Source organism: Taudactylus pleione, unplaced genomic scaffold (genome assembly GCF_031769625.1).
Source record: "Taudactylus pleione unplaced genomic scaffold, aTauple2 ptg000087l, whole genome shotgun sequence".
Lineage (NCBI taxonomy): Eukaryota > Metazoa > Chordata > Amphibia > Anura > Myobatrachidae > Taudactylus > Taudactylus pleione.
In genome coordinates this window covers 8552010-8580000 of record NW_028284489.1, presented here as the reverse complement: position 1 = coordinate 8580000, position 27991 = coordinate 8552010, and the positions used below count along the sequence as shown (strand labels likewise).

At 42.9% G+C, this 27991-nt stretch overlaps 1 protein-coding gene across 2 annotated transcripts in view; it reads left to right on the top strand.

Annotated features, from left to right (window-relative positions):
- Positions 1–27991, top strand: part of CRTC1 (CREB regulated transcription coactivator 1) — a 250519-nt gene that overhangs the window by 168004 nt on the left and 54524 nt on the right. For both annotated transcript variants that reach the window (XM_088468969.1, XM_088468968.1), the window contains exons 8-10: positions 251–471; positions 6370–6515; positions 21686–21925. In XM_088468969.1, the coding sequence (XP_088325095.1) occupies positions 251–471; positions 6370–6515; positions 21686–21925 (607 nt within the window). The remainder of the gene's footprint in view (positions 1–250; positions 472–6369; positions 6516–21685; positions 21926–27991) is intronic.

Here is a 27991-nt window from a genome sequence, read left to right as displayed (position 1 = left end):
ATATCTGTACACACTGGCCGGCGCGCACACGATATTGAACGGCCGTTATGTAGGCCAGTGTGTACCCAGCATCAGAATGTTTTCTCATTTTTTTTTCAACATATCATCTATCTTGAAAGAAATATTACATTCCATATCTTCTTTACTTGTGGAATCACATGGTGTATATGCAATTTAACCTTGGTTTAGTGAGCAAAATCCCTCTTTGTAGTACTGTGTCTTAATGCTCTGTTTTTAATTTCATTTGAAGCATTTACCCCTCAAATGACCAGGAGAACACTACAGGCCTCATCCCTGCTGCACATAACACAGGAGGTTCACTGCCTGACCTGACAAACATCCACTTCCCTTCTCCGTTACCAATACCATTAGATCCAGAGGATTCTACATTCCCAACACTGACAAACTCCAACAGTACTGGAAACCTAACAACAAATTTAACTCACCTGGGTCTTAGCACTGCCAGTCAAGGTAAGCAGAATCATAGTTCAAAGTTTCACTAATATCTAGTGCAGGCAATTTTAAGTACTGAAATAACAGTGGGTTCAATTAATCAGGTTTCCCTTTTCCTGCCATCTTTGTTTATTATATGTTTAGTGGAATGAACCCTCCATGTATCAAATTTGCAGTTGGAAAAACAGATTCAAACAGACTCTTATGACACCAAAAATGCCTGGGGTATACTTTCTGAGTGGTATATTTTAGTTTTTGGCTGCAAGATTTTAAAAGGGCAATAATGCAAAACCGGGAGTATTTTGCATTTAATACTGTTGCCCTTTTTAAAACCTGTGGCTAGAACAGTCAGAAAGTGGCGGCTTTAATGTAAGCATATCCCCTAGTGTTGCTAAAGATGAAATTCTGTTTAATATATTTGCACACACTAAACTAAAAAATATAAATCAGAAGTTTAAAGTATTGTTAGGCTAGTTTAGTAAGCTGTTCCTTATGTCATCTATTTGAAAATAGGACCATTTTAGTTTTAAATAATCTGCCGTGGTTTGTTCTTATTGTAAGTGATTCTGCCTATGGTTTAAAGTCCAGGGTGTCTATTACTAAGCAGTGTTAGGAGACAGAGTGAAAAGTAATAAGGTGCCAGCCAATCAGCTCCCAACTGTAAGTTTTCAAACACTGCCTATGAGATGGCAGTAATGAGCTGCTTAGTAAATAGACCCCCAGGTCTGGCCAACCTCCGGCTCGCCAGCTGTTGTGAAACTACATGTCCCAGCATACCCTCCCACCGATCAGCTAGTATAGCATGCTGGAGCTTGTAGTTTCACAACAGCTGGAGAGCCACAGGTTGGCCTGGCCTGGTTTAACCTTATATAAGTGTTATAAATATGTTTATGGAAGATACTCGATAAGGGAATTAAGATAATGAATAAATGTTTTTCAGACTAAATGAATAACAACTTTGTAAACATACACTACATGGCCAAAAATATGTGGATGCCCCTTCCTAATTAATGTTTGACCATTTAAATTACCCCTATTGCTGACAGGTGTATAACATCAAGCATACAGTCATGCAATCTCAATCTGCAAACATTAACAGTAGAATGTTCCATTTCAAAGAGCTTGCTGACTTTCAACATGGCATAGGATGCCACCTTTCCAAAGAGTCAAGTTTGTCATATTTGTGCCCTGCTAGAGCTGCCCTGGTTAACTGTAAGTGCTGATATTGTGAAGTGGAAATGTCTAGGCGCAACAAAAGCTCAGTAGAGATCTGGTAGGCCACACAAGCTCATAGAATGAAAATGCAGAGTTGTCCGTCCCCTCTTATAAGACCGACCAGGGAGTTCCAAACTGCCTTTGGAACCAGTGGCAGCATAACAACTATTTGTTAGGAGCTTCATGTATCTGGTTTCCATGGGCAGCAGTCACATACAAACCACAATGTTGGCATAATACTAATATGCACAATAATTTGCATTGTATCTGATGGGTAAATGTTTCGCTATTATTGCTACATTAAAAAAAACTAGGGTTGCTCTGTTACAACATGTAGAATTATGGTATTAATGTGAGATATCTGGTAGACTTTTTCTCTTTTAAGCCTTTGTGTACTATACAGACATGATGTGTTTCAGCTACTTATATCTGATAATAGTAGTGTACAGAGGTGTCGCTGCAGTGGCGCCAAACAACCACTCCCGATACTCCAGGTCCAGTGCAGCTGAGCCACAACTAGGATGCACTAGGAGACTGCGCTGATTAATTTGAGATGCATCACTTTTATATCTGTGTGCATCTGAGTCCAAATCTGTACACCAAGGACGATGATGCTGCGGTAGCAGCTTTTTTCCACGCTAAGGTCCATTGTATTTCATTTAGAGACTCAGGCCCTGATTCGGCAAGAAATGCAATTGCAAAGCTGCACGCAGGCTATAGATATGATGTACAGTATGCACGCAGGCAGCTTTGCAATTGCGGCTTTGCAATAATGCAAATGCAGCAGGAGGTGTATGACACCCTCCTGTTGCATTTGCAATCCCAGCACTGCGATGGAGGTCGCCGGGTGCCCGGACAGCTGAGTAAGCCTGTATAAATGGTATAGAGAAACTTGTGCTTCAACACAATAGTGCGACACCCAATACGGCGAGGTGGTCACCCGCACCTCAAATAGTCATATATAAAAAAGTACTTGCGATTGTGCACACCCTCCGGGGTGTAATGAATACAAATGTTTTCTTAAATGTTCTCTATGGTTTTTTTCTTTTAAAATTATGCTTCTTGTTGAATACTTTGGTCCGGGTATTTCTCCGCCTCTGTTGGAATTATTCACTTATGGGAGATAATCCTTAGTTTCTTATAGCACACTTTTCCTCCATAAGGGTATCTGCCAATGTGTGTTAGGCCTGACGGCTTTAGATCTGGGTCATCGAGGTTCACTTTCCTTGCAGCCGAAAAAGCGGCCAACTATTGCTGATCCTGTTCTAATATAGATTCTGCTTAACTTTCCATTCGCTACATAGGGCCATATTCAATTTATAGCGAAAAGCCGTTATCGGCGATACTTTATCACCGATGACGTCATTTTTGCATTTTTCACTTATCCCCACATTCAATTTCCCCGACCTTTCGCCGGTGCGGAAAGTCAGGCGCTCAAACCCAGCGATCAAGTATCGCCAATGAATAGGTGGCGAGAACAAGTGCAGACTTTCAAAAACCACCCTGAACCCCTTGGACAGTCCTCCAAAGTTATTCTGTATCAAAACATTTTAAAAAAGGACCCCAGGACACCCCAAAAAAGGTACTTTCATTTTGGAGGCGAAAGAAAAAGTTGGGGACAAACTTCTAAACTAGCAAAATAGACACAAGGGGGATCCCCAAGTATGCGGCAAGTGTTTTTTTGATTGCAGCTGGTTGCGACAGGTGGATTTTTCACGATTTTTAAAACTTCACATTAACCACTTTAAAATATGCTAGTGCCCATTTTCATGTACTCCAAATTTGATGGGACAACTTATTTTTCCCCATTTAAGTTGCTAAATGCTATTCGTCACCACTTTCCCAAAGACGCTATACAGCACCTATTGAGACAGTTTAAAGACCCCAGATACCTTTAGCAGGGCTATTCGGGGGTACCTATAGTGATCCCCCATGTCAGGGCATCTTTTGGGGGGTGTCAGGCTGATTTCCCCAAAAATGACAGGACTTTTGACGATTTCTTTTTTGCAGAGTCCTGTTTTCGCCAATTTTAAATTTAATACGGGGAATAGCGGGGACGAGCGTGATAACTTTTCAACAGCAAAACCTCTGATGACGGCGAAAAGTCTGGCAATGTACTTTTTGCTCCAAACTGAATATGCACCCATAGTGTGTAAGTGTCAGGCTTCCTGCACCGTGCTGTGTCCTCTGTCTATATCCCTCAGCTTACTCAGCCTGGCCGGCTTGCAAGCCCGGTATACTGCGTCGATCCTGGGCTTGTCATTCCCGGAAAATGGGTCAGGCGCCGTTTCCGGGAACACTCGCAGAAAGGGTCCTGCAAATACTGATCATGATAATCGGGAATCTGCGTGCACTGCTGAATTAGCCTCTCAGTCGCACACAGATATACAGGTGTCGCATATCAAATTAATCCATGCTCACTAATGGTGAGTCTTAGTGACATCGCATTGCGACTAAGATGTCTTTTTATGCTGCATGGCATATTGAGGACACATCTGTAGTTTCCGTGGTGTAATATGTGCTTCATATGATTTTTCTACTTTCTCATCCAAAAAGGTTTAAGCTTTTATATTTTTGGTGATTATTATAAAACACATTTCATGCAGCGTACACATACCGTGTAAATTAGCTCCTCAGTTTACATTTTTAGTGTTGACTAATTCAGCTGTCCTCTAGCTGTGTAAGTTCTTTGTAAATCTGCAATTACAGTATTAGTCATTTATAGCTAAATCTATATTACATATGTAACCTGCTGGGTATTCTTCAATGAAATGTATTCAGTTTATAATTGGCATACAAATGCTTTATGTTTGACTTTTATGATGCTTATTAATCAGTAACAAACATGCTGCTAATTGTAACTAATGGTTTATTGCACAATGTGAATTTCAATGCGCTGTACATACACCAGAATTGTGTGCACTGTATATAAAATACAACATTTTACTATTCTAATTTGTTATGAGAGAGATGATAGTAATATAAGAGAAGTACATTTACGCAATATAATTATTTTTCGTTAAAAATTAATCCTTAATATACCTCACTGTCAATGTCTCTTGCACTGTAGTGAATTGCTGCTAACCAGGTTAAAATAATTCTTCTTTGGAATGCGTTCTACCATGCACTACACTTCACATGGTGCCTAAAGTTGATTATTACTCAACATGATGGAAAATTAGCATTTCTCCAAGTCCTACACTGCAGAAACCATGTCCACTAAAGATCATAATAACAATTTTTAACATGAAGTAGTTATTTTTTAAGTTGATTCTATGGCTTTGTATCTTTGGCTCTAAAGCTTGATACACATCAGACGATCAGCAAACGATGCAATGGTCGTCTAGATTTCCCTTGAATTCCTGGAAAAACGATATAGTACATACACTGCAATCTTCCAAACGAGATATGTTGTTTGGTCGTTTCATCGATAACTATATAATGTTAACATATCGCCTGGTCGTGCAAACACACTGCATGATTTGAACAAAATCGTTAACTAGATTGTCCGATTGAGCTGCATGTAGGGGCGACCTGAAGATGTGACTGACGACGTAGTAGGAGTGTGAATAATGCATACACACGTGACTATTTGAACGATTTGTCGTTCCGATCTGTCGGAAACGGGCAAATTGTTCAAGATATCCTCTCTGTATCCAGCTTTAGTCTCATTTATGATATGATTCTTCATGATGTCACACATGTACTTTTGCACATATATACACTGTGTAACCAGTTTCACTAATATGTGAGAGCCAAGATGGCACCTTCTGTAAGTTGCAAAAGTCCATTGGAGAAATGGGATAGATTAGGGATGTTCCTTTACGAAGTGCAGATTTGTGGTGTGATTGTACTTAAATTTGCACCAGCATGCAATAAGATTGTTTTAATGGTTATGGTAATTACAATACTTTAGCCAATTTCAGACTACAGTGATTGTTGCTTTGCCGAAGTGTGTACATACTGGACAGTGAAGTCACTACGTTCAAATGTTCATAACTGGTGTGGTATATAAGGTCACCATTCATCATGTGGACACTGCTGAAATGTCAGCATGACAGAATGTTGATTTTCCCAGGTCCAGGTGGTGGCTTCCGAGTCCAGACGGTCAATTGTGGAGCAGTTCTGATGCAGACCGCTGACGGTGGTTTTGGTGCATATTCTTCCCCTAATTCCCAACTCTTTCCCTAGTGCCTAATCCTCCCTCCCTGCAGTCCTAACTCTAATGTCGGCATTCTGAGAATGTTGGGATTTCAAATGTCGACATTCTGGGGATGTCAACACATTGCATGTCGACATTTCAATAATGTCGACCTTATGATTGCCCTTCACTATTCATTTCTGTCCACAGCTAAGAAAGATAGTCTTACAATTTACAAAAGTGATATTTATTTGCATTCATTTCAATCCATAGCAAATTGATCGCTAGAATTCTGACACACAGATTGCTAGTAATACACATTTCTCTACTGCATGTGACTCGAATAATAACTACTAGATACACTGATACCTGTATTAAAATGGTACCTCACATGCACATATCCTAAAAAGGGGACTGCTCTGTACCAGAGTGTACCACTATGTACTATATTTCATTCTTCTCATATTTGGACTCTTCAGACATTCACCATAATATTTGGCACATTCTGATATTGTATCTGATTATTCCTTGCCTTACTATTCTTACTGTATATGTTATAGGAATGACGACAACTCAAGGAACTGTAACAGGGTCATCACAGCATCAACAACCCAATGTAAGTCCACTGTCGTTAAATTCTGACTCCAGAAGGCAGCAGTCTCAGCAGATGTCTCCAACTATATCTCCTCTCTCACCTATAACTCAGGTATGAAGGTTGTTTTGTAGCTTCTATTTCAGGTCATGGAACCATTTTTAACTTTTTCGGAACTGTTTTCTAATGAATAATGTATCTAGTCATTGCCTTTAAAATAGAAAAATATATATTAATATTAGACACCTACTTAAACAAAGCTAAATGGAAGCTTCCTCTTTTACATTGCAATTGGATAATTAAATTGTATTTATAAATGGAAATCTGTCAAATTGATGGGATTTTATTTAGGATTTATTTTTAGTTATATGGGTTGAAAAGACTAGCTTTAACCACTTACCTGGAACTAACGAATAGAATGCGACCTCGGGTTCAGCTGTCACGGTCGCATCCCATGCGTCCGTGTTGTCCTGCTGTCTGTTTTGTAGAGTGTCCATTCTGCACATGTGCAGATCGGATCTCCTACTTCTCCGGACATTGACCACTGACGTCACTCTCGAAAACAGCACTCCGGGGCTCATGTGCCTAAACCGAAAGTGTGATGAGGGAAACGTAGATTCTCTTCAAGCACAAATATGCTGATCTTTGCTTGTGTAGGGATCAGCTGCAGCAGGGGGGCCTGGGATCTGTTACCAGTAGGGGGGAGAGGGGTGATAATGCTGGGGATCTTTTGCCGCTATGGGGTTATTTCTACTGGGGGGGTGGGAAGTGATTTTACAGTGGGGGCATATGGACACGGGTGGTGCAAAACACCCCCTACGTATATTTTTTTAAAAAACAAAATATTTAAATATAAAAAATAAATTTTAAACTATATTAAATAAAAAAAAACAACAACAATTTCTAACCTGTTTTGGGGAAAAACAAATGGTCAGTTAAGTGGTTAAACTAGTTTGAATTGCACTAAAAATTGTGTCCTGTTTAATAGAATGATGCAAATGATTTTTATTACAAAGTTATTTTGCTTTAATTATCTTCCTCCCTTGTACTTCCTTTGTTATGCATGCCTAAGCGTCTAAACATTTCTCCAGGTAGAGGGTTTATGTCGGCTTTACTCCTCGGGCTCACCAAATTGTGAGTTTTCAGTATTATGCACCACAGAAATAAGACAAATTTAGATTGCTGCCTATGCCACACCGTATCTGATTTCCATACAGACAGCAATGTTATACGCTTCACTGAGATCACTGCACCATTAGCCTAATCCATGTTTTTCTTTTTTTACATTATGAAATGTTAAGTAGCTGCAAAATATAACACTTATGATTCATAGCCTTACTACTGATTTGTTAGGTTCCCATACAGAGAACACGTGCTACTGTGCTTAAATGCTAACATTCTGTAAGTGCAAAGAATGTGTGATTGTAACACTTCACGTGGAAATGAAAGAAACTTGCTGCTTTAGCAGAAGGCGCCATCTTTTCACCTCACAGGTACTAGGGAGGTGAAACCTTGAGGTAATATTCACTGATGTAATTGGGGAGTGTGCTCTTCTAGCCAAGTAAGTACTCACCCTTTTAACAGCTGTTTGAATTTTAGCCAACGGCTGGTCCTCTAATGCTCTTGTGAGTTCCTTAAGATAACCGCTCTTCTATTAAAGAGGTAATTGTAATGGGCGATGACCACCAAACTTCTTTGTTTAGGGGAAAAACTCAATTTTGAAGTAGTTTTTGGTTTAAAGTCTGTATGAAGCCAATTAAATATGTGATGATGTTCTAAAAATGTAAAGTCAGCAGCACATTAAACATGTTGATTCATTGCTGAATTTGAAATACATGCATGAGGGACTTGTGTACAGATCGGAACACTTTGTTGGCTTGTGTATACTGCTGCTAGGTTCCATTTCTGGAAGTCAATGCAAGATTGTCATGTTGTTGTTTAAAAAAAAATAAACTAATTTACAAAGGATTATGTAATGCCTAGTGTATAGATTTGTATGACGTTTGATAAAGATGGTGCACCCTAATTTTATTTTCATTAAAGCTACATCTTATTTGAATATTTAATGCTGTATAATGTTTGCAGTAGCCAAACCGTAAAAGGCAACCTTTGTAGGGGTGATCCTGGGACACCCCACACTCTAGCAATGCACAGCTCCAACACATGGCTGGAACTAGAGTGCTGCTATTACATCTTTCTTCAGGGTCAGTAGGGTCCACAGAAATTACCTTGGGGTATGTTGTTGGAGTGATCCAGGCACCAAACAGTGGACAAGCTTTAGCTCCCACGATGCACTGGGTCCTCCTCCATATATACCCCGGCTACAGGCAGTTAGTTTTTTGTTTGGTGCGAGAAAGCACCTTATTGACAGTAGGACTGCGGCAGCTGTCTCAAACAAGTTTTATTTTTTTCTGAGCAGCGGCGCGTGCTGAGTGCGGGGAAAACCTGAAGCAGCTAAGCTTCCGTATAGACGCCCCTGTCGCCGCTTCATCTTCCCCCGCCGGGCTGCAACACCAGTGACGGGATTGGTGATTTCAGCGGGCTTAGCCAGTCCAGGGCTGCAACCGGTAACATCGGGGATGCAGGTAAGTGGTTCCCCGCGGCCGTTGACGCGGGGAACCGTGTGGCAGTCCATGCCTCCGGCGGTGGTGACTGTGTGGAGCTATGTGCAAACTGTCACCAACACTAGACCACCAGGACATGAGGGACCCTGACAGCAAGGGGCTTGATGGCGGCGGCCATGTCAGTGTGCCAGGTAGATCCATACAGCAAAGGGGAGGTACGCTTTCCCCTGGCAGCCCCTCCCCCAACGTTGGTTTCAGATACGAGTTTCCCTCGTCCTGGTTGCTCCTCCCAGCCTCCCTCTATCTATATGAGTTGGACAGAGACCACTCTCAGATGCTCTCGGTTGCTGTGTCTCAGGAGGTTGGGTCAGTCTCCCTGTATGCGGTGATCAGGTCATACAGAGCTCCATATCCTACCTGGGCTATTGGTAGTTGACTACCTTAGTTCATACATACAGTGGGGCAAAAAAGTATTTGGACAGCCACAAATTGTGCAAGATGTTGCACTTTAAAAGATGAGAGAGGTCTGTAATTTCCATCATAGGTACACTTCAACTGTGAGAGACAGAATCAGAACAAAAAATTCTGGAAATTACATTGTATGATTTTTAAACAATTTATTTGTATATTTTTTCAGAAAAAAATATTTGGACAATCAAAAAGTTTAACTGAATACTTTGTAAAGTAACCTCGGTTGGCAATTACAGAGGTCAAACGTTTCCTGTAGTTCTTGACCAGGTTTGCACACACTGCCGTAGGTATTTTGGCCCACTCTTCAGTGCAGATCTTCTCTAGATGTGTCATGTTTTGGGGCTGTCGCCGGGCAACACGGACTTTCAACTCCCTCCACAGATTTTCTATTGGGTTGAGGTGTGGAGACTGGCTAGGCAATCCTGGACCTTGAAATTCTTCTTACGGAGCCACTCCTTAGTTGCCCGGCCAGTGTGTTTGGGGTCATTGTCATGCTGGAAGACCCAGCCATGTTGCATCTTCAATGCTCTTACTGAGGGAAGGAGGTTTTTCCCCAAAATGTCATGATATATGTCCCCATTCATCCTCTCCGTAATACGGATCAGTCGTCCTATCCCCTTTGCAGAAAAGCATCCCCAAAGCATGATGTATCCACCCCCATGCTTCACAGTGAGTATGGTGTTTTTGAGATGGCACTCATCATTCTTCTCCCTCCAAAAACGGCATGTGGAGGTTATACCAAAAAGTTCTATATGGTCTCATCTGACCACATGACGTTCTCCCAATCCTCCTCTGGATCATCCAGATGGTCACGGGCAAACTTTAGACGGGCCTGGACATGTTCTGGCTTAAGCAGGGGGACCTTTCGGGCGCTGCAGGATTTGAATCCATGACAACGTAGTGTGTTACTAATGGTAACCTTTGTGACTGTGGTCCCAGCTCTCTTGAGGTCATTGATCAGGTCCCCCCGTGTAGTTCTGTGCTGATCCCTCACCGTTCTCAAGATCCATTGATACCCCATGAGGTGAGATCTTGCATGGAGCCCCTGTTCGAGGGAAATTGTCAGTGATCTTGTATTTCTTCAATTTTTTGAATTATTGCGCCAACAGTTGATCCCTTCTCACCAAGCTGCTTGCCTATTGTCGAGTAGCTCATTCCAGCCTTGTGCAGGTCTACAATTTTGTCCCTGGTGTTCTTAGACAGCTCTCTGGTCTTGGCGATGGTGGAGAGGTTGCAGTCTGACTGTTTGAGGATGCGGACAGGTGTCTTTTATACAGTTAACCAGTTCAAACAGGTGCCATTAATACAGGTAACAAGTGGAGGATAGATGAGCTTCCTAAAGAAGAAGTAACAGGTCTGTGAAAGCCAGAATTCTTGCTGGTTGGTAGGTGTCCAAAAATTTATTTTCCGCAAGAATATACAAATAAATTGTTTAAAAATCATAAAATGTGATTTCCGGAATTTTCTCTCACAGTTAAAGTGTACCTATGATGGAAATTACAGACCTCTCTCATCTTTTAAAGTGCAACAACCCACACAATCGGTGGCTGTCCAAATGCTTTTTTGCCCCACTGTATACACACACACATATATATATATATATATATATATATATATACACACACACACATATATATTCAATTGTATATCTGTGTGCATTGCATGTGACTTATGAATCTGTGTGTTATGCTGCCTTTTTTATTTCTGAATAACGGTCAGTCATAACCTATCACTGCTGTTTCTTCTCATTTAACTTTTACTACAGCTGTAGGGATATATAGGGTGTGAAACATTGTTGCATATATACTCAGACTTTGCATAACATTGGGGTTTTTTGTTATGTCCAAGGGAACTGAAAGACAGGTGGCTGACGCCCCTGTGCTGGTAACATGTATGGCCTGTAAAGCGGGGTTATCCCCACACAATTTCATACAAGATGGATTATGTGGTCACTGTTTTAAGGACTTTCTTTTCCCAGATCATGGCACAGGTTGCAGACCGATTGGCAGCCACGGGGCCGGCCCCAATGATGGGATACCCTCAGAAGCTGCAACCTACTATGTTTATGCCCCCTATGCATCCTGGATGGATATGTATGCTCACTCAGGTCAGAATGTGGTTTCGTCCTCAGCAGCTTTTCAGCAACCATGGCAAGTAGCTAATACATCCTTCAGATTCTGGGACATCTTCTGATGAGTATGGGAATACACTGGGCTCCTCTCACAAATCTTTCTTGGAAGAGGAATAGGGTTTTCCAGCAGCAGATGTCCCCTATATGATTAGGGCGGTTAAGGCTGTGCTAAACATAGACGAAGAGGAGCCGGTACAAAAAGGCTCCAGGATTCAAATGCCAGAAAGTGATGAAAGCTGAATTTCCCAAATCTGAGCACCTTTCGGGCCTTATGGGGGAAGCATGAAGTTCTCCGGATAGGAAATTCCATATTTCAAGAAGGGTTGAGGCCTTATACCCCTTTCCATTGGATGAGTGCACCAAATGAGAAGTTCCTCCGTCAGTAGACATATATTGGGCACGTCTGGTTAGGAGCGCCACATTGCCCATACCATCTGCATCCTCTCTTAAATGTTCCATGGATAGGAGACTGGAAGCCTGTTTCAAAGCAGACTTTTCTCTATCAGGAGCTGTCACCCGCCCCAGCCATGGCTACGGCCTGGGTTTCCATAGCCATTGAGGAATGGAAGAAGACACTGGAGGAGGCTCTTCCAGAAGCTTCCAAGGAACAGCTGACAATTATCTCCTATGTTAAGGAAGCAGCGTCCTATTTGGGAGAGGCAGCGTTAGATGCTGGTATATTAACTTCTAATGCATCAGCTGTCTCAGTGGTTTCTCGAAGAGCCCTTTGGTTAAGGGACTGGAAAGCAGATGGAAGCTCTAAGAGAGCCCTGGAATCCCTTCCGTTTACAGGAGGCATTTTGTTTGGCAGGGAATTAGAGAAGATTGTGGCTACGGTGGCAGCTTCTAAAATTGCTGGTCTACCTTCAGCATGTAAACATAAGCAATTGTCCTTTCAGCCACAAGGAAAAGCAAAGGGTCAATCTTCCTCTAGAATCAGTTCTCGCAGGAAACCACAGTCTAAGAAATCCTGGCCAAACAGACATCCAGCTTCCAGGTCTGAGGATAAACCTGCAGCCTGATGGGACAGGCCTCCCTCTGGGAAATCCCAGAGTAGGAGGCCGACTTCTTCTTCTTCAATTTTCAGACACCTGGCATCTCCCAACAACAGATGCCTAGGTTCGGGAGATGGTCTCCCGGGGGTACGCCCTTACTTTCTGGAGTAGTCCCCCGCAAAGGTTTTTCTGCACAATTCCGGCAGCGGATTCTGCAAAAGACTTGGCCATCCAGCAGGCTATACACTCCCTGCTGGTGTCAGAGGTAATAATCCTGGTTCCAGTGAATCAACTAGGAAAGGGATATTGTTCCAACCTCTTCTTGATTCAAAAACCCTTTGGGTCTCATCGGCCTATTCTAAACCTGAAGGGACTCAACACATTTATCCAGGTGCCCAGGTTTCGTATGGAAACCCTTCGGTCAATTGTGTTGGCAATGGACGGATTTTATGGTGTCCTTGGATATACAGGATGCATACCTTCATGTACCAATTTCTCCATCCCACCAATGGTCCTTGCGGTTCGCAGTGCTGCAGAAATTTCCAATTTCAGGCACTGCCTTTTGGTTTATCAACAGCCCCTCAGGTGTTTACCAAAATCATGGCAGTAATGACGGCCTGCCTCAGGCGCCAGGGAGTCAGGATACTGCCATACTTGGACGATCTCCTGCTATTGGCACAATTGCCACAAGAGTTGCAGCATCATCTCAGACTGACAATTGCTTGTTTACACAGACATGGATGGATCATAAATTGGAAGAAGTCATCACTTCTGCCAGTACAGCAGTGGTGCATTTAGGGGCACGCTTGGATTCTCTGGCACAGAGGATATATCTGCCAGAAGACAAGATTGCGGCCCTTCATACGCAGGCTTCTTCACAGTCGGTCAGTATCTGTTCATGCAGCAATACACCTTCGACATGGTGAAATATGCCCAGTTCCACTCCAGACCATTGCAGCGGTTAATTCTCTCACACTGGAATGGGGAGTACCACTCAGTAAAGTCACAGACGATCCGTCTCTCGCCAGAAGTTGATCTGTCCCTGTCATGGTGGTTACAGATGTACAGTCTCAACAAGGGTCGCCCATTCTGGATTCCAGATTTGGGTACTCCTTACGACGGATGCCAGCCTCCGTGGATGGGGCGCAGTGACAGGTCGACACACATTTCAAGGAAAATGGACGACCGGGGAAAGTCTCCTGTCCAAAAACGTCCTGGAACTAAGGGCAGTATTCAGAGCCTGTCCATGTGCAATTCAACAACATCACCGCAGTAGCCTACCTCAACCATCAGGGAGGCATGCGGAGCCAGGCTGCCATGGCGAAAGTATCAAACATTCTGGTCAGAATGTCGCCTTCTTGCGATATCAATGGTGTTCATACCAGGAGTCCTGAATTGGGAAGCGGACTTCCTAAGTCGGCAGGATATACACGCCGGAGAGTTGGCTCTTCATCCACAAGTATTTCAGAGCCTTGTGGACAGATGGGGTCTTCCAGAGGTAGACCTCATGGCCTCAAGTCACAATCACAGAGTCCCCAGGTATGTATCCATAACCAGGGATCCTGCAGCTGAGTTTGTGGATACTCTGGCAGTAAAGTGGAAATTCAGACTGGCGTATCTGTCTTCTCCATTTTCTTTTCTTCCAAGGGTCATCAGGAAGGTCAAGCAGGAAGGCGGGATAGTAATACTGATAGCTCCTATTTGGCCCAGATGCCGTTGGTTCACCGACCTACAATGTCTCTCCATAGACACTTTGTGACCTCTTCCTCTAAGGCCGGACCTGTTAATACAGGGTCCCTGCCTGTATCCAGATCTTCCTCATCTGTCTTTGATGGCATGGCTCTTGAGTCCTCCGTCTTAAAAGCAAAAGGTTTTTCCAATTCTGTAGTCAGACAATGCTAAGGGCACGGAAACCTTCCTCTGCCCGCATTTATTACAGAGTTTGGCACTCGTATTTTCAGTGGTGTGAACATAGAAAATGTGACTCTAAGGTGTTTAGGGTCTCTCGAGTGCTTTCTTTTCTACAGGCTGGATTAGATCGGGGTCTCCGTCTCGCCACCCTGAGGGTATAGACTTCTGCACTTTGTTTGGTTTCAGCGAAGGGATCGTACCATTGCCTGATGATAGAATATTTTTCAGGGTGTTCTGAGGGTTCAGCCTCCCTTTGCTCCCCTGGTAGCCCCGTGGGATTTGACATTGGTTCTCAGGGCATTGCAGGCTCTACCATTTGAACCCCTGAAATCAGTAGACCTAAAGTGGTTGACAGCGAAAACAGTTTTTCTTCTGGCTATCTCTTCTGCCCTCTGGTTTGGCAGCCCTTTCTTTTCGCTGTTCTATTTTGATATTTCATCCGGATAGAGCTGTTCTTTGTACCAGGATGGGGGGTACCTTCCTAAGGTGGTATACCGGTTTCATGTAAATGAAGAAATTGTGGTTCCGGCTTTGAAAACTTCAGGCCACTCGGCAGGCGATGCATCATTGAATGTTGTCCGTGCACTATGTATCTATGTAGATCGCACCAACCCCATTAGAAAGTCCAATTCTTTATTTGTGTTGTCTGCCTGTCATAAGCGAGGCTGGCCAGCTAACAAACAGACTTTGGCCAGATGGTTGCGTATGACAATTTCTCAAGCGTACCCACAAGCTGGTCTTGTTGTTCCGAACACAGTCACAGCACATTCTACTCGATCTGTGGGACCATCGTGGGCGGTTCGTCGCAGTGCCTCTGCTGAAGAAATATGTAAGGCAGCCACGTGGTCTTTCGTCCATACCTTTTGTCAAATTTTACGCATTTTTCACATTTGCCTCTCAGGATGCTTCCTTTGGGCGTAGGATTCTCCTTTCTACTGACACACAGGAGAGTCCCCACCCTTAAAGGTAACTGCTTTGGGACATCCCCAAGGTAATTTCTGTGGACCCTATGGACCCCAAAGATGAAAATAAAAGTCATGGTATAACATACCTTTGTTAACTCATTTTCTTTGAGGTCCATAGGGTCCACAGGACACCCACCCTAACGCACCTGGTGGTGTTGGGTAATCTTTTCTTTTGTCTTCTACGATTCCCTCTTCTTAGAGAGTGTGTTTCTGGAATACAAGGGTCTTTCCGTCTCATCCTTTTTTTCCTTCTCCTACTTGGGCTTGATAAACTGCCTGCCTGTAGCCAGGGGCGGGGTATATATGGAGGAGGACCCAGTGCATCCTGGGAGCTAATGCTTGTTAACTGTTTGGTGCCTGGATCACTCAGACCACATACCCCAAGGTAATTTCTGTGGACCCTATGAACCTCGAAGAAAAATGGTTAACAAAGGTGTGTTATACCATAACTCCTTATTTTTTCTTATTTTGCACAAAAAGTTTGCATAGTTACGCACACACACAGCGCGCCATACAGGCCTTCTGTGTCACGCCATGGAACGTTACGTGATGGCTGTACTGTGGTATTCTACAATGAAAGATAAGCCATGGTATGTAATACACTGCTTAACCTCTAGGTGGCGAGTGCTCCACTGATAAAAATTTGTACTGCGGTGGGATGTTGAGAGAAATACTTTCAGTTCAGTAGAGTTCTTTAAAATAACTGAACTTCAGTTGCTCTGTCATTATGTAATGCTTAGTGTGCGTCTTCTGGTCAATGTTAGCTACTGGACGGCTGCTTTATTGGGACTCGGTATAGTAATATGCATCTACTGTAGGGTCACTTTTGGGGACAGGTACTTTGCAGCACAGTAATAGAGATGTGTCCACATACATCTATCCTCTGTGCGGTACAAGTTGCTCCACACATAGCACAGGACTTCTGTGTGACTCGGTAGCATCTTTTTACCCTAGAATGTGTCTTATTAGCACAAGCAGCTTCTGCTGATTAAAATGATATGCAGCATGCGTATGTTCTGTGAGCCAGTACAGGTGTATCTGCAAGCAAATCACTATGTTAAAGTGTTATAGTCGCTATTGGTGTAACGTAACGTTTTGTGTGCAGATACACCCGAACTGGGTCACAGAATATAGGCATGCTGCATATCATTTTAATCAACAGAAGCTGCTTGTGCGATCAATTCAGTTCGCTGTGTGATTCATATGCATTTGAAGGTAAAAAGTCGCATAAAAGACGCTCGCACTACCGAGGCAACATGTCTTAGTGAAAGCTGTGCATACACCTGTGACCCCTGTCTGAGCCCATGAGACAAATATATATATTTTTTTTTTTTAACAATACAGGACTAACACCCATACTGTTATTATTTAATTCTTTATTACACAATCTTCTACAGCCTTGATTCCATGACCAAAGTGTATCCAATCACAGCTTCTGTCAGTGAATCATCGGGCGGTGATACAGAAAATGCATTGGAACACTGACGCATGTGCTGTGTAGTTTAGGAAAAGTGACACCTGGTGGACAAAAAGTTGTATTACACGATATGACTTTTTTCCAGTTCTATACTACGTTCCGTTAAGAAACATTCTGTGTGGCGCCAGATGCATGGCGCGCTACATGGCTGTATGGAGCAACAAACTAGCTGGGCACATCTGTATATGTATGTACACGTCAGTGTTCTCCCCAGGCTGTTTTTGGCGGGTGCACCACCCGGCAAGAAACCGCCTACCACCCGGCTCTTTGGGAGCCTGCAAGTGCGGACAGTATCTGGGAGCTGTATAAAAAGGACCAGATCCTACAAACTTTGCAGCTTTTTCATAATCAGACGACTGGGCCCCTAACAAGAAGAGGAAAATTAATATGTAAAATGTTATTTCAAGCCTAAATCATAATGTCAGGGTTTAAAAAATTTTTTTTATTGCGAAGGCCCCCACCCGGCTACTTCTTGATGCCACCTGGCTGGAAAAAATTTCTGGGGAGAGCACTGCATGTGCCCACATACATCTATCCTCCGTGCGCTACAAGTCACGCCACACAATGCGGGAGCTTAGTGTGACTCTGTAGCGTCGAGCCTCTTTTCGTGCGTCTGTTTACCTTCAAATACGTTTTATTCACACAGCGATGCGACTAAATAGCACAAGCAGCTTCACCTGATTAAAATAATATGCAGCATGCCTATTTTCTGTGTGTGACTGCGGGTGCATCTGCATGCGAAACGCTACGTTAGTGTTACAGCCACTGTCACTGTAACATAGCTTTACTTATGCAGTTATACCCGCAGTCACACACAGAACATAGGCATGCTACATAGCACAAGCAGCTTCTGCTGATTAAAATGATATCTAGTCGCATCATTGGGCAAATAAGATGCATTTGAAGGTAAAAAGACGCTCTGCGCTAACATGGCATGGCGCGATTAGAAGGGCTGTTTAACGCGCATGGAGGCTAGATGTATGTGGACCCATCTGTATCTGTGTGTATGTATGTGTATATATATATATATATATATATTTATTTTATTATATACATACACGTGCGCACAAGTCGCATTATTATGACCACCAGCTAATAGCCAGAGTAACTGCCGTGTGCAGCACGGGCAGCAGCTAGACGGGCTGGGAGTGACTCAATAAGGTGCTGGTAACTGGAGCTATGCTGACTGCAGTGTATCCCACAGCTGCTGGAGGGTGCGTGGTGGAGTATCCAAAGAACAAACACAACGATCAAGGTGGTCCCACAGATGCTCAATTGGGTTCAAGTCCGGGGAATTAGGGTGCCAGGGAAGAACTAGGAAGACTTAGTCGTGTTCATCCAACCACTGTCGGACATTTCTAGCTGTGTGACATGTTGCATTGTCTTGCTGGAAGATCCCATTCGCCTCATTGAAGACTATCAGTATGTATGGTGTACGTGATCTGCAAGGATGGATTCATATCCAAATCGGTTGAGGGTGCATTTCACATAGATGATTGGGCCCAGAGAAGGCTATGAAAACATTCCCCAGACCATAATGCTGCCACCACCAGCTTGTGTTCTTTAAGTAATGGTTGCAGGGTGTTTGTTCTATGGGTATGCAGTCGGGAAGCCGGCAGACGTAAGCCCGACAGCCGGCTTCCCGACTGCTTTATCCCGGCAAGGGTTAAATGACAGGCGTCTAAATCTAGATGCCAGGAGACCGGCGACCGGCATCCCGATCGAAGGGGGAGGGTTAGGATTAGGGCTCCCGGGGGGGGACTTGGGGTTAGGCACCCCCCCGAGAGGTTAGGGTTAGGCTAGGGGAAGGGAGGGTTAGGGTTAGGCATCCCCAGGGGCAACTTAGGGTTAGGCACCCCCCGGGGGACTTAGGTTTAGGCTCTTAGAGGACAACAACGAATTGATATGTGTGCAGACGGACTATCGCACACCTTATATACCCACCAAGCCAGCGCACAGCACCTGACGTACTTCATGGGCTACGTGCTGCTGAAGTCAAATGTAGGAGGCGGGCATAATAATGTGACACGACTGTGTGTATGTACATATATAATTAATAATTTGGTATATTTCAATTGTATAACTATTAAGTAAGCATTATTGGTTATAAATTCCTTTGTTTCATTGAGTGCAGTTATTTTTATTGTTTTATTTGTGCCAGCATTTAAACAGAACAGGTCAAATAGAACTGTAATTGTACATGAAAATATAATAGAGGGGAACACACAATATAGAGCATATAAATGTAAAACTGAAGTAAACAAACTAGAATCAAAAAGCCAGAAAAACAAATAAAGAACATGACACCAGGCAGCCAACTGACGGCAATGCAGAGTTGTATGGCAGATGGAGACCATGTATTTATAAGGAGAAATGGTAAGAGCTGATAAGTTTTTTGAGATTTTGTAATGAAGTAAACGGTTAGACAGTAGACCAATGGAGGGAGGCTTAAGTAACAGGATAGGGGAGGGATGGAGCAGTCATAGCAACACTGAAATGCCAGATAACGTAGTATAGGAGAACAAATGCCGGAGAACTAAGTAATAAGATCAAGGGGGAGGGAAATGGTGTGCTTAGATTGTACTTGGCAGGATACTATTGTTATGTGCTTACCAGGGGTCCAAGCAGAAACTGTTTCATGGAGGAGGCTCGTGATATATTCCATAGGTGCAGTTTGCCAAATCCTGATAAGAACAGCATTCCTAGAGGGCGGAAGGGATTTTTCCAGCTGCTGGGTATTTGGAGTTTAGCAGTTTTAATTGTATAGCGGATGAGTGTATTGGAAGATTTTATTACAGCTCTAATAGGTTGCCACAATATAAGTGGTAGTGGGTCTTTAGGTCTGTGTACTGCAGTAACCTGAGCAATTAGAAGTAAAATATCGTCCCAGAAATAAGTGGGCAATCCCACCAAATATGAAGTAAAGTGCCTTTATGCCCGCAGTTAGGCCAACAAAGATCGGAAGTGTAAGGATAGATGGACTGTAATTTCTTTGGAACCATGTACCAACGGGTATATATCTTATAGAAGTTTTCTCGTATAGCCGTGTTGATTGAGGTTTTTGCAATCTAGCTGTGAATGGACGACCATCCTTCCTCACCCAGTGTAATTTCCAAAGTCTCGCTCCCAAGCCAACTCAAATGGTTCCATGGGCAGGGAGGAGGAAGACAGAAGAAAACTATATAGTAATGAAATGTTGTCTCGACATGTAGGATTATAAATGCAGTGGCGCTCAAATGCCATCGGGGAGCGAAGGTGTGATGAGTGGGTCTGTGCTTGAGTGAAGCTTCTCTATTGGACATGCGGAAATTGAAGAGTTCTAGGTAAGTTATACTACTCCCGTAGGTCCGTGAAGGATTGCGGGGCATGCGTTCCCATAATACAAAAGAATCTGTTTAAACCTGCTGATAACCAAGGTTTGGCGAATCCCTATTGCAACCCTAAAGGAATTAGAGGGTAATTCCAGAGTGACATGAGTAGAGAGGGATAGGGAACCAAATTAAATTGTCTGTTCAACTTATCCCACATCTCCAAAGTGAAGTAAACTGAAAAGAACGTATAGGCTGAGGCTGGTGTATTGCGCCCAGGAATCCTACCCCTGGTCCTCTGACAATGCTTCATCAATATTTACCCATTTCATGACCCGGGGTCAGCTATCCAGAAGGTGAAGTGACCTAGTTGGGTGGCATAGTAGTTTTTTCAAATAGGGGAAGGCTTAGGTCCCCGTTTTGCCAGACAAGATTTACTGTGTCTGGGTTTTTGCAGCTATAATGGTGACCTTACAGAGCTCATTCACAGTTTCAAAAATTGGTGTCTGATCTACGTGTGGAACTTGAGACTCAGGCTAAAGATCGGCAACTATTGAATGTGAAGTGGACTCAGATACTAAAATGTTACAAGACGCTTCTCAAGTACTCTGATATCTCCAAAGAGAACTTGTCGCCTTCAAGGATACGGCTGAAAATCTTGAGACTAGGGAAAGACAGAACAACCTCCATATATGCAATGTTCCCGAGTCGGTAGAACACCAATATTTAGAGCCTTAGCTAGTTCTTCTATTTCAATCCCTTACTTCCGATCTATCTGATAAGTACTTTGAATGTGTGAAATTATTTTTAAAGACTAAAACTGTACTGGATAGATGGAAATCATATTTGAATGTATATGAAGCATTTTCTTTTCTTTTTCTTTTTTTTCTTAGCTCTTTTATTTAAGACAAGTATGTGTGCAAACTGAGGAATAAGACCGTTACATGGATATCCAATAGCAAGAAAACCTCTAATGTATAGTGCACAGGGTCTCAAAATCGGTCCTCAGGACCCCAAACAGTGAATGCTTTCCAGCTCTCCCAGAATCACGAGTGAAATAATTAGCTCCACCTGTGGATCTTGTAAAATGTGTCAGCGAGTAATGAATACACCTGTGCTCCTGCTGGGTGACCTGAAAAACGTGACCTGTGTGGGGTCCTGAGTACCGAGTTTGAGAACCACTGGTATAGTGGAAGTTTTCAGAAAACCTGTATTGTTTGTGGTCGGTTATCTTGAGGTATAACATCAGTACAGGGCAATTTTGAAAAAAGGTCATATGGGTGTAGTTTAGAGTGCTATTTGCTTGTTTGAGAAGACTCCAAAACTCTTGTAACTTTTATGCATTATTTTATGATTGTATTGTTTTGTACAAAGATTCTGCCATTTATTCTTACGCACTGTAAATGTACCTCTGTTATTTTTAAAGTAGTTTTGATTATTCTTATATATATTTATTTCTTAGGCTGTAGCAATGGATGCTTTGTCTCTGGAACAGCAGTTACCACCGTACACTTTTTTTACACAAACAACTTCACAGCCGCAATCACAAAGTGGCCTGTCTCAGAATTCCTCATTAATGCAAAGCTCTGGTTTACATAGAGGAACACAACTCCCTCCCCTGACCGTCACTATATCAACTACAGTCCCGCAGTCTCCTCCAGGAATTCAGACTCCTTCATCGCTGGCTATAGATATCAATTCGGTAAGTTTATTGAAGAATATTGATGGGATTAAAGCTGGAAAAGTTAACAGGCGTAAAAAGTACAGGGTAATCCTTTTTGTATAAACAGATTTCTGGTTTTACTTGTATGTTATTTTCTTTGTTTTTTCTGTGATCATTAGGACCGTTTTTGGAATGCACAGTATTCTTTTACTATCTCAGCATTGTTACATAATTAAGTTTAGCTGTAGTCAGAGATATAGTGACCCTTATAGGATAACTGCTAAATTGTGTCGATAAATGCTGGTACTCAACAGATACAGTACTTCTCTGATATGATTTATTAGATTTTTTCAGAAATATATAATCTTTAACTTGCTATATTGTTAAATTCTTGCACCTCCAAATTGTACAGTACTGATTTTTGTCTTTGGGAAGGTATATACAGACTAAAGACTATACATTTCAAAGTCCCATTTTCTTTCTATATTGTCTACTACTTAAAAATGTATTGAATTTGAAACTAATGTTTTTCTTTTTGAAATGTGGTGATGTATTATGTGACATGCAAATGTCACCGCCACTGTTAAACTCTTACCTTTTTCATAATGTGGTTCAAAGTGGTTCCTAAATTTGAATTGCATTACTTAACATTTTTGTCACATTCTGATTTCACTGTGGAACCTAGTCAAAATGAGATACAAGCCATTGTGTCTGCCTTCCACACAAACATGTTTAGAGAACCACTGTATTTAATGAGCTCAAAACAGTGGTTGTCTTATAACCATAAAGCCCACACGATATAACGATGCTTGTAACAGACAGGTGTAGGATCTACCAGGCACAGTTAGGAATAATGATTACTGAAAATTGGTGTAAATATTTACGAAGTGTGATGTCCTATTTCAGTTCCAAATACAAAATATTTCAGTGCAACAGTTGCAGCGTCAAGCGTAACATGCACCCAAAGTGCAAAGCTGTGTCTTAGCAACAATGATGTGGCACCAAATTGAATAATAATAATAAAATAAAAACCATACAGGACAAATTCTGCGCTTCCAGTCTTGTACATGGATGTACAGATTATGATGAATTTCTTTATATGTTTCATTTAAATTCTGCAGCAATTGTTTTTACCTTGCTAGGACTCATTCTGAAGGTGGGTGGTAAGAATTGTAGAATGCTGAGGCCATTAATTATGTTGATGGGAAAATTTGGCTTAATTTTTTGGGCACATCAGCTGGCAAAAATGTATGTAATTGGTTTGTGTTTGTTATTTTACTTGGCTATAGATATCTCAGTGGCACATCCTGAAATTGCATATAATTGAAAGTTGGTCATTTTTGAAGTGTAATGATAGAGTGCGAATGTCTGAATTTTTTTTCCTGATTGTTTTTTCAATTTGTAAGCTTGAACACCTTCTCAACCTTTCTTATTAATTTTTTTTTGGGGGGTCATATAAATTCATATATTAAGCTTTAGGTTATGTATCTCTGGAATGTTGGAATAAAATCCTATTTTACAGTAATGTCACTGAGTGGACTGCAGGTAAAATTCTATTGCTTTATGGTTTTCAAGGTGTGTTTGAGGCCTAAATTTACAATCACAGTCAATATTAGTTACCAAATACAACTTAAACATAATTAATACAATATTGACATACCATGCTTGATGGTGGACTGCCACTCTGCATTAAAAAAAGACGAGACTGGAAAAGGAAACAGAAGACTGTCTGATATAGGACTGGGAGACAAACTGACATGATTGGGAGACAGATACATTCACATTACTTACCCTATTTTGTACTTAAAGTTAGAGAGTGAAGATTGATCATTTACTAGTTTCAAGAAAGCTTTTTCCTCTTGTGTGAAATGGTCTTAAAAAAATCTTTAAAGACATCGGGTTTTACCACAAAAATAAGTCTTGTTTCTGGAATGCGGTTATAAGGGTTCAGACTGTATACATAGTACAGTATTCTGTTATGACGCAGTTAATATGTGAAGACTTCATATTGTTGTTTGGAGAGTTCTTGCTCTGAGTCATAATGTTCAGAACGGTAAATAGTTTTTTATACATTACCTATTCAGTGATTACTCAATTACACTACTCAAAATGTAAAAAATTCTGGGCATGTAAATATGTTTTCACCTAATTTAGGGATGCTGAATTCAGTGTACAAATTAGATTTTCTCTAATAATCACATTTATTAGATGCACACAAATAACAAAAGCGGTAATCGCTATATCTGAATAAGATAATTAAAACTTTCAATTATTCTCTATAGAATTGAAATATTCTCATCGTATTAATTTATAAAATTACAGAAACGCTTATAAATTGCCGAAACGGAACTTCAGAAACTCTTAACCATCCAAATTAGCCGTAATGTAATTGTTAATAAATTATAAACTATAAAGTGACTTTGCTTTAGGGAAATAGGATGTTGACGCTTTCAGTTTGTACAGTGTCTTATTGATGTCTCTAAAATGGAACCAGCAGTAGTTCCCCATCATTGCAGGGTCCCAGCATCCTTGGTAGCTATGCTTCATTGGAGAAAACATTCCTCCATTTCATCACTTCCCAGGTTGACAGGGAAATAGTCTAGATTGGAATGTAAAAAGTGAATTTTAAGTGACATTCTACAACCCATATTCTTGTAATTGTCCAATAGTTCATTCATGATGGACACGTAGTTGGGCTCTTTTCTGTTCCCTAAGAATCAACGCATAGCTGCCGTAAAGGAGGACCAAGCAGCTGACTCAATTTCTGTCAAATTAGCTTTAAATATTTAATTGTAAGCAGTTTCTTTATTTGGGGGCCAATAAATATGCCTTCTGAATATGCTTTGATTAACTTTGGAAACTTTTTCTTCAGATAACTGAGAGCCTGGCCTTCTTTCCAGAGCTTTCAGGAAATTCTTCATCAAGCCCATCTTAATGTGAAGTGGAGGTAAAATGAGTTTATGCGACTCAACCAATGGAGTGTAGGTAGCGTTTTTCTCTCTAGCAACATAGGTTTCTCTGTCTGATGACTTCTTTGTGATATAGTGATTTTCTTCTTCAGGGTCCATTGGTCTCCACAGGAGACAATGGGGTGTAGGTGGGACCTTGGAGGACCGGACACCAATAGCAAAGCTTTTCAATCCTCGGATGCTTCAGTCCTTCCCCCCTATACCCCACCGACAGCCTGAGGGCAACTCAGTTTCGTTGATGTCCGGCAGGAGCTGAGTCACCACTTTTAACAGCAAAAGACTGTCCCTTGGACGTCAGCGCTGCTGCTCAATCACCCCTCTGTGGCGCCATGACACCAAGCCCCGGCTAGGTACTCCCAGTGGGGCTCTTAGGAGGACTCACGAGCAAGCTCCCTGGAGTACAGGAGACAGGTAAGGTGGACCCCTGCTTGCGGAAACCCGCGTCTTTGTGCAGTCTAGCCTTCGGTCAGGAGACAGACCGGAGGCACTGATGTGGACACTGGTGCGCCCATGTCTCAACTAGACCACAGGGGCATTAATATACTGCGCAGAGGCATATTTAGAGGCCAGGGGACCCGGTGGTTAATGTCAGCACGGGGAGAAGGCGCTCTCCTTGGAGCCCCTCCCCCAGCCCAGGAAACCATTCCACTGCGGTCTAGCTGTTCCCTGAACTGCTCCCCCTTCACCCTCTGCCCACTCAGATCCGCGGCAGCCATTTCCTGCTTCACAGGTGTCTGGGAACGCTGGGTCTAGTCTCCCTGTATACCTCTCCCACGGGCCAGGTTATACAGCGATATATCCTACCAGCCACTGTGGTCTGTGTAGTTGATTGTAATGCCAATTGCAGATATATAGTGGTTTTTTTTTTCTGCGTTTGTGTATGACTTGTACTAGCGCTGATCTCTACTGTCTATACTGTCAGCTTCTACCTTTCTCTTTTTTTCTAATTTACCCTGACATACTAAGGTATAGGGGGGGTTCATTGTAACTCTCATCTCCTATATATTGTGAGGGCTGTCACATGCTATATAGCGTGGTTGCACACTACCACTACAGTTCACTTCACTGTGTGTTTTATTATTCTTGTGGCTATGTCTGGCAGAGGAAAGAATAACAAGCAGGCTACTGCTCCTACTCTGGTGTTTTGTAAGTCCTGCTCAGCGGGCTTAGCCCCAGAGGACCTCATTCAGGATGGTCTTTGTACAAATTGTTGCACAGGCTCAGGCTCCTCAGCGCTGGTGTCTTCTCCTCAGGACCTCTCTGGGCTGCCTTTTCTCAGGTATTGACAGATTGTGGACCACTTAGCAGACCCTGTGGTAGCTCCCCTAGTGGGATGGCCACAGCAGGTACTCCCTGCAAATCCTTTGCCTCCCCCACGGGTAGATGTACTCTCTACCTCAGTACAGAGCTTGGCTAATACCTCTACAGTTTTTCAGCAAATGCTGCAAAAGGAAAAGCCTTTTCCTACTAAATGTACTGTGTTATCTTCCCAGTCCACCCAGTTATCTGATTCTGATATATCATCTGGGGAAGCAGAATAGGCAGACCTCTCTGACTCCGTCTCAGGAGACAAGGAGCCACCCTCTAAATTAAATATACCTGCTCTTGTGAGACCTGTAAAATCCATTTTACAAATAGAAGAGGAAGAACCCGCTACTAAGAAAAAAAACCCACCTGGGCTACTAGAAGTCCACCTACCAAGTCTGAGGACAAGTATACAGCCTGATGGGGCGGTCCTCTCCCTGGCGGCTCCCAGGGTGGGAGGCGGACTTCTTCAATTCGCCCAGTTTTGGCGTCAGACCACATCAGACACCCGGGTAAGAGAAGTGGTCTCCCACAGATATGCTCAATCCTTCCTAAGGCGACACCCTCAGCAGTTCTTTTGCACAGGGCCTCCATCAGACCCAATCAAGGCCCTCCTGCTCCAAAAAGCCATTCAGTCCGTACTGAATTCAGCAGTAATATTTCCTGTCCCCTCATCACAACGAGGCAAGGGCGATTTATTCTACCCTTTTCCTGGTTCAGAAGCCCAAGCGGGTCTCATCGCCTTATCCTCAACCTCAAATCTCTGAACAAGTTTATCAGGGTGCCCAGCTATAATATGGAAACCCTCCGCTCTATTATCCTGGCTATGGAGACTAGGGAATTTTTTGGAGTTTCTGGACATTAAGGACGCTTACTTACATGTACCTATAGCACCTTCTCATCAGCAATATCTTCGGTTTGCTATCCTCCTACAGCAGCATCACCAATTTCAGGCCCTACCGTTTGGCCTCTCACCGGCCCATCAGGTCTTTACCAAAATCATGGCAGTTAGGGAGGCCTCACTTCGTCGTCAATGGATCAGACTGCTCCCATACTTAGATGACCTCTTGCTGTTGGCCAGCTCCCCAGAGATTCTTCACTGCCATCTGCACGTCACAGTTGCCTTCCTACAAACGCACGGGTGGCTGATCAACTGGCAAAAGTCTTCCCTGACACCTTCTCAAAGAATGGTACGTTTAGGAGCCCTCTTGGGTTCTCAGGTTCAGAGAATGTTTCTAACAGACAAGATCTCCTTAATACAACACAGAGTGCGCAGACTGCTCGACAGTCGCTGAGTGTCAATTCACGCTGCAATGCAGCAGACATTGGGCTCAATGGTGTCCACCTTCCACATGGTGGAGTTTGCTCAGTTTCACTCCAGGCCCCTACAAAACCTGATCCTCTCCAGGTGGAGCAACCTACCCCATCTACTTTGATCCCAGATGATGGGCCTCCCCCCGGAGGTTCGCCTGTCCCTAGCCTGATGGCTACAGACATTCCATTTAGACAAGGGTCGCCCTTTTGGATCCCAGAATGGGCTCTCCTCACCACGGATGCAAGAATCCGAGGGTGGGGTGAAGTGACCAGCCAGCACTCCTTCCAGGGCCGCTGGACCCCAGTCCAGGCAAAGTTACCAATCAATGTCTTGGATCTTTGAGCCATCTACAGAGCTCTCACTCTGGCTCAGGATAATCTTCAGGGCAGGCCAGTACAAGTACAGTCCGACAACGCCACGGCAGTGGCCTGCCTCAAACACCAAGGAGGCACTCTGACTCAGGCAGCAATGGCAGATTTGTCCCACATTCTCACTTGGAATGAACGCTATCTCCCA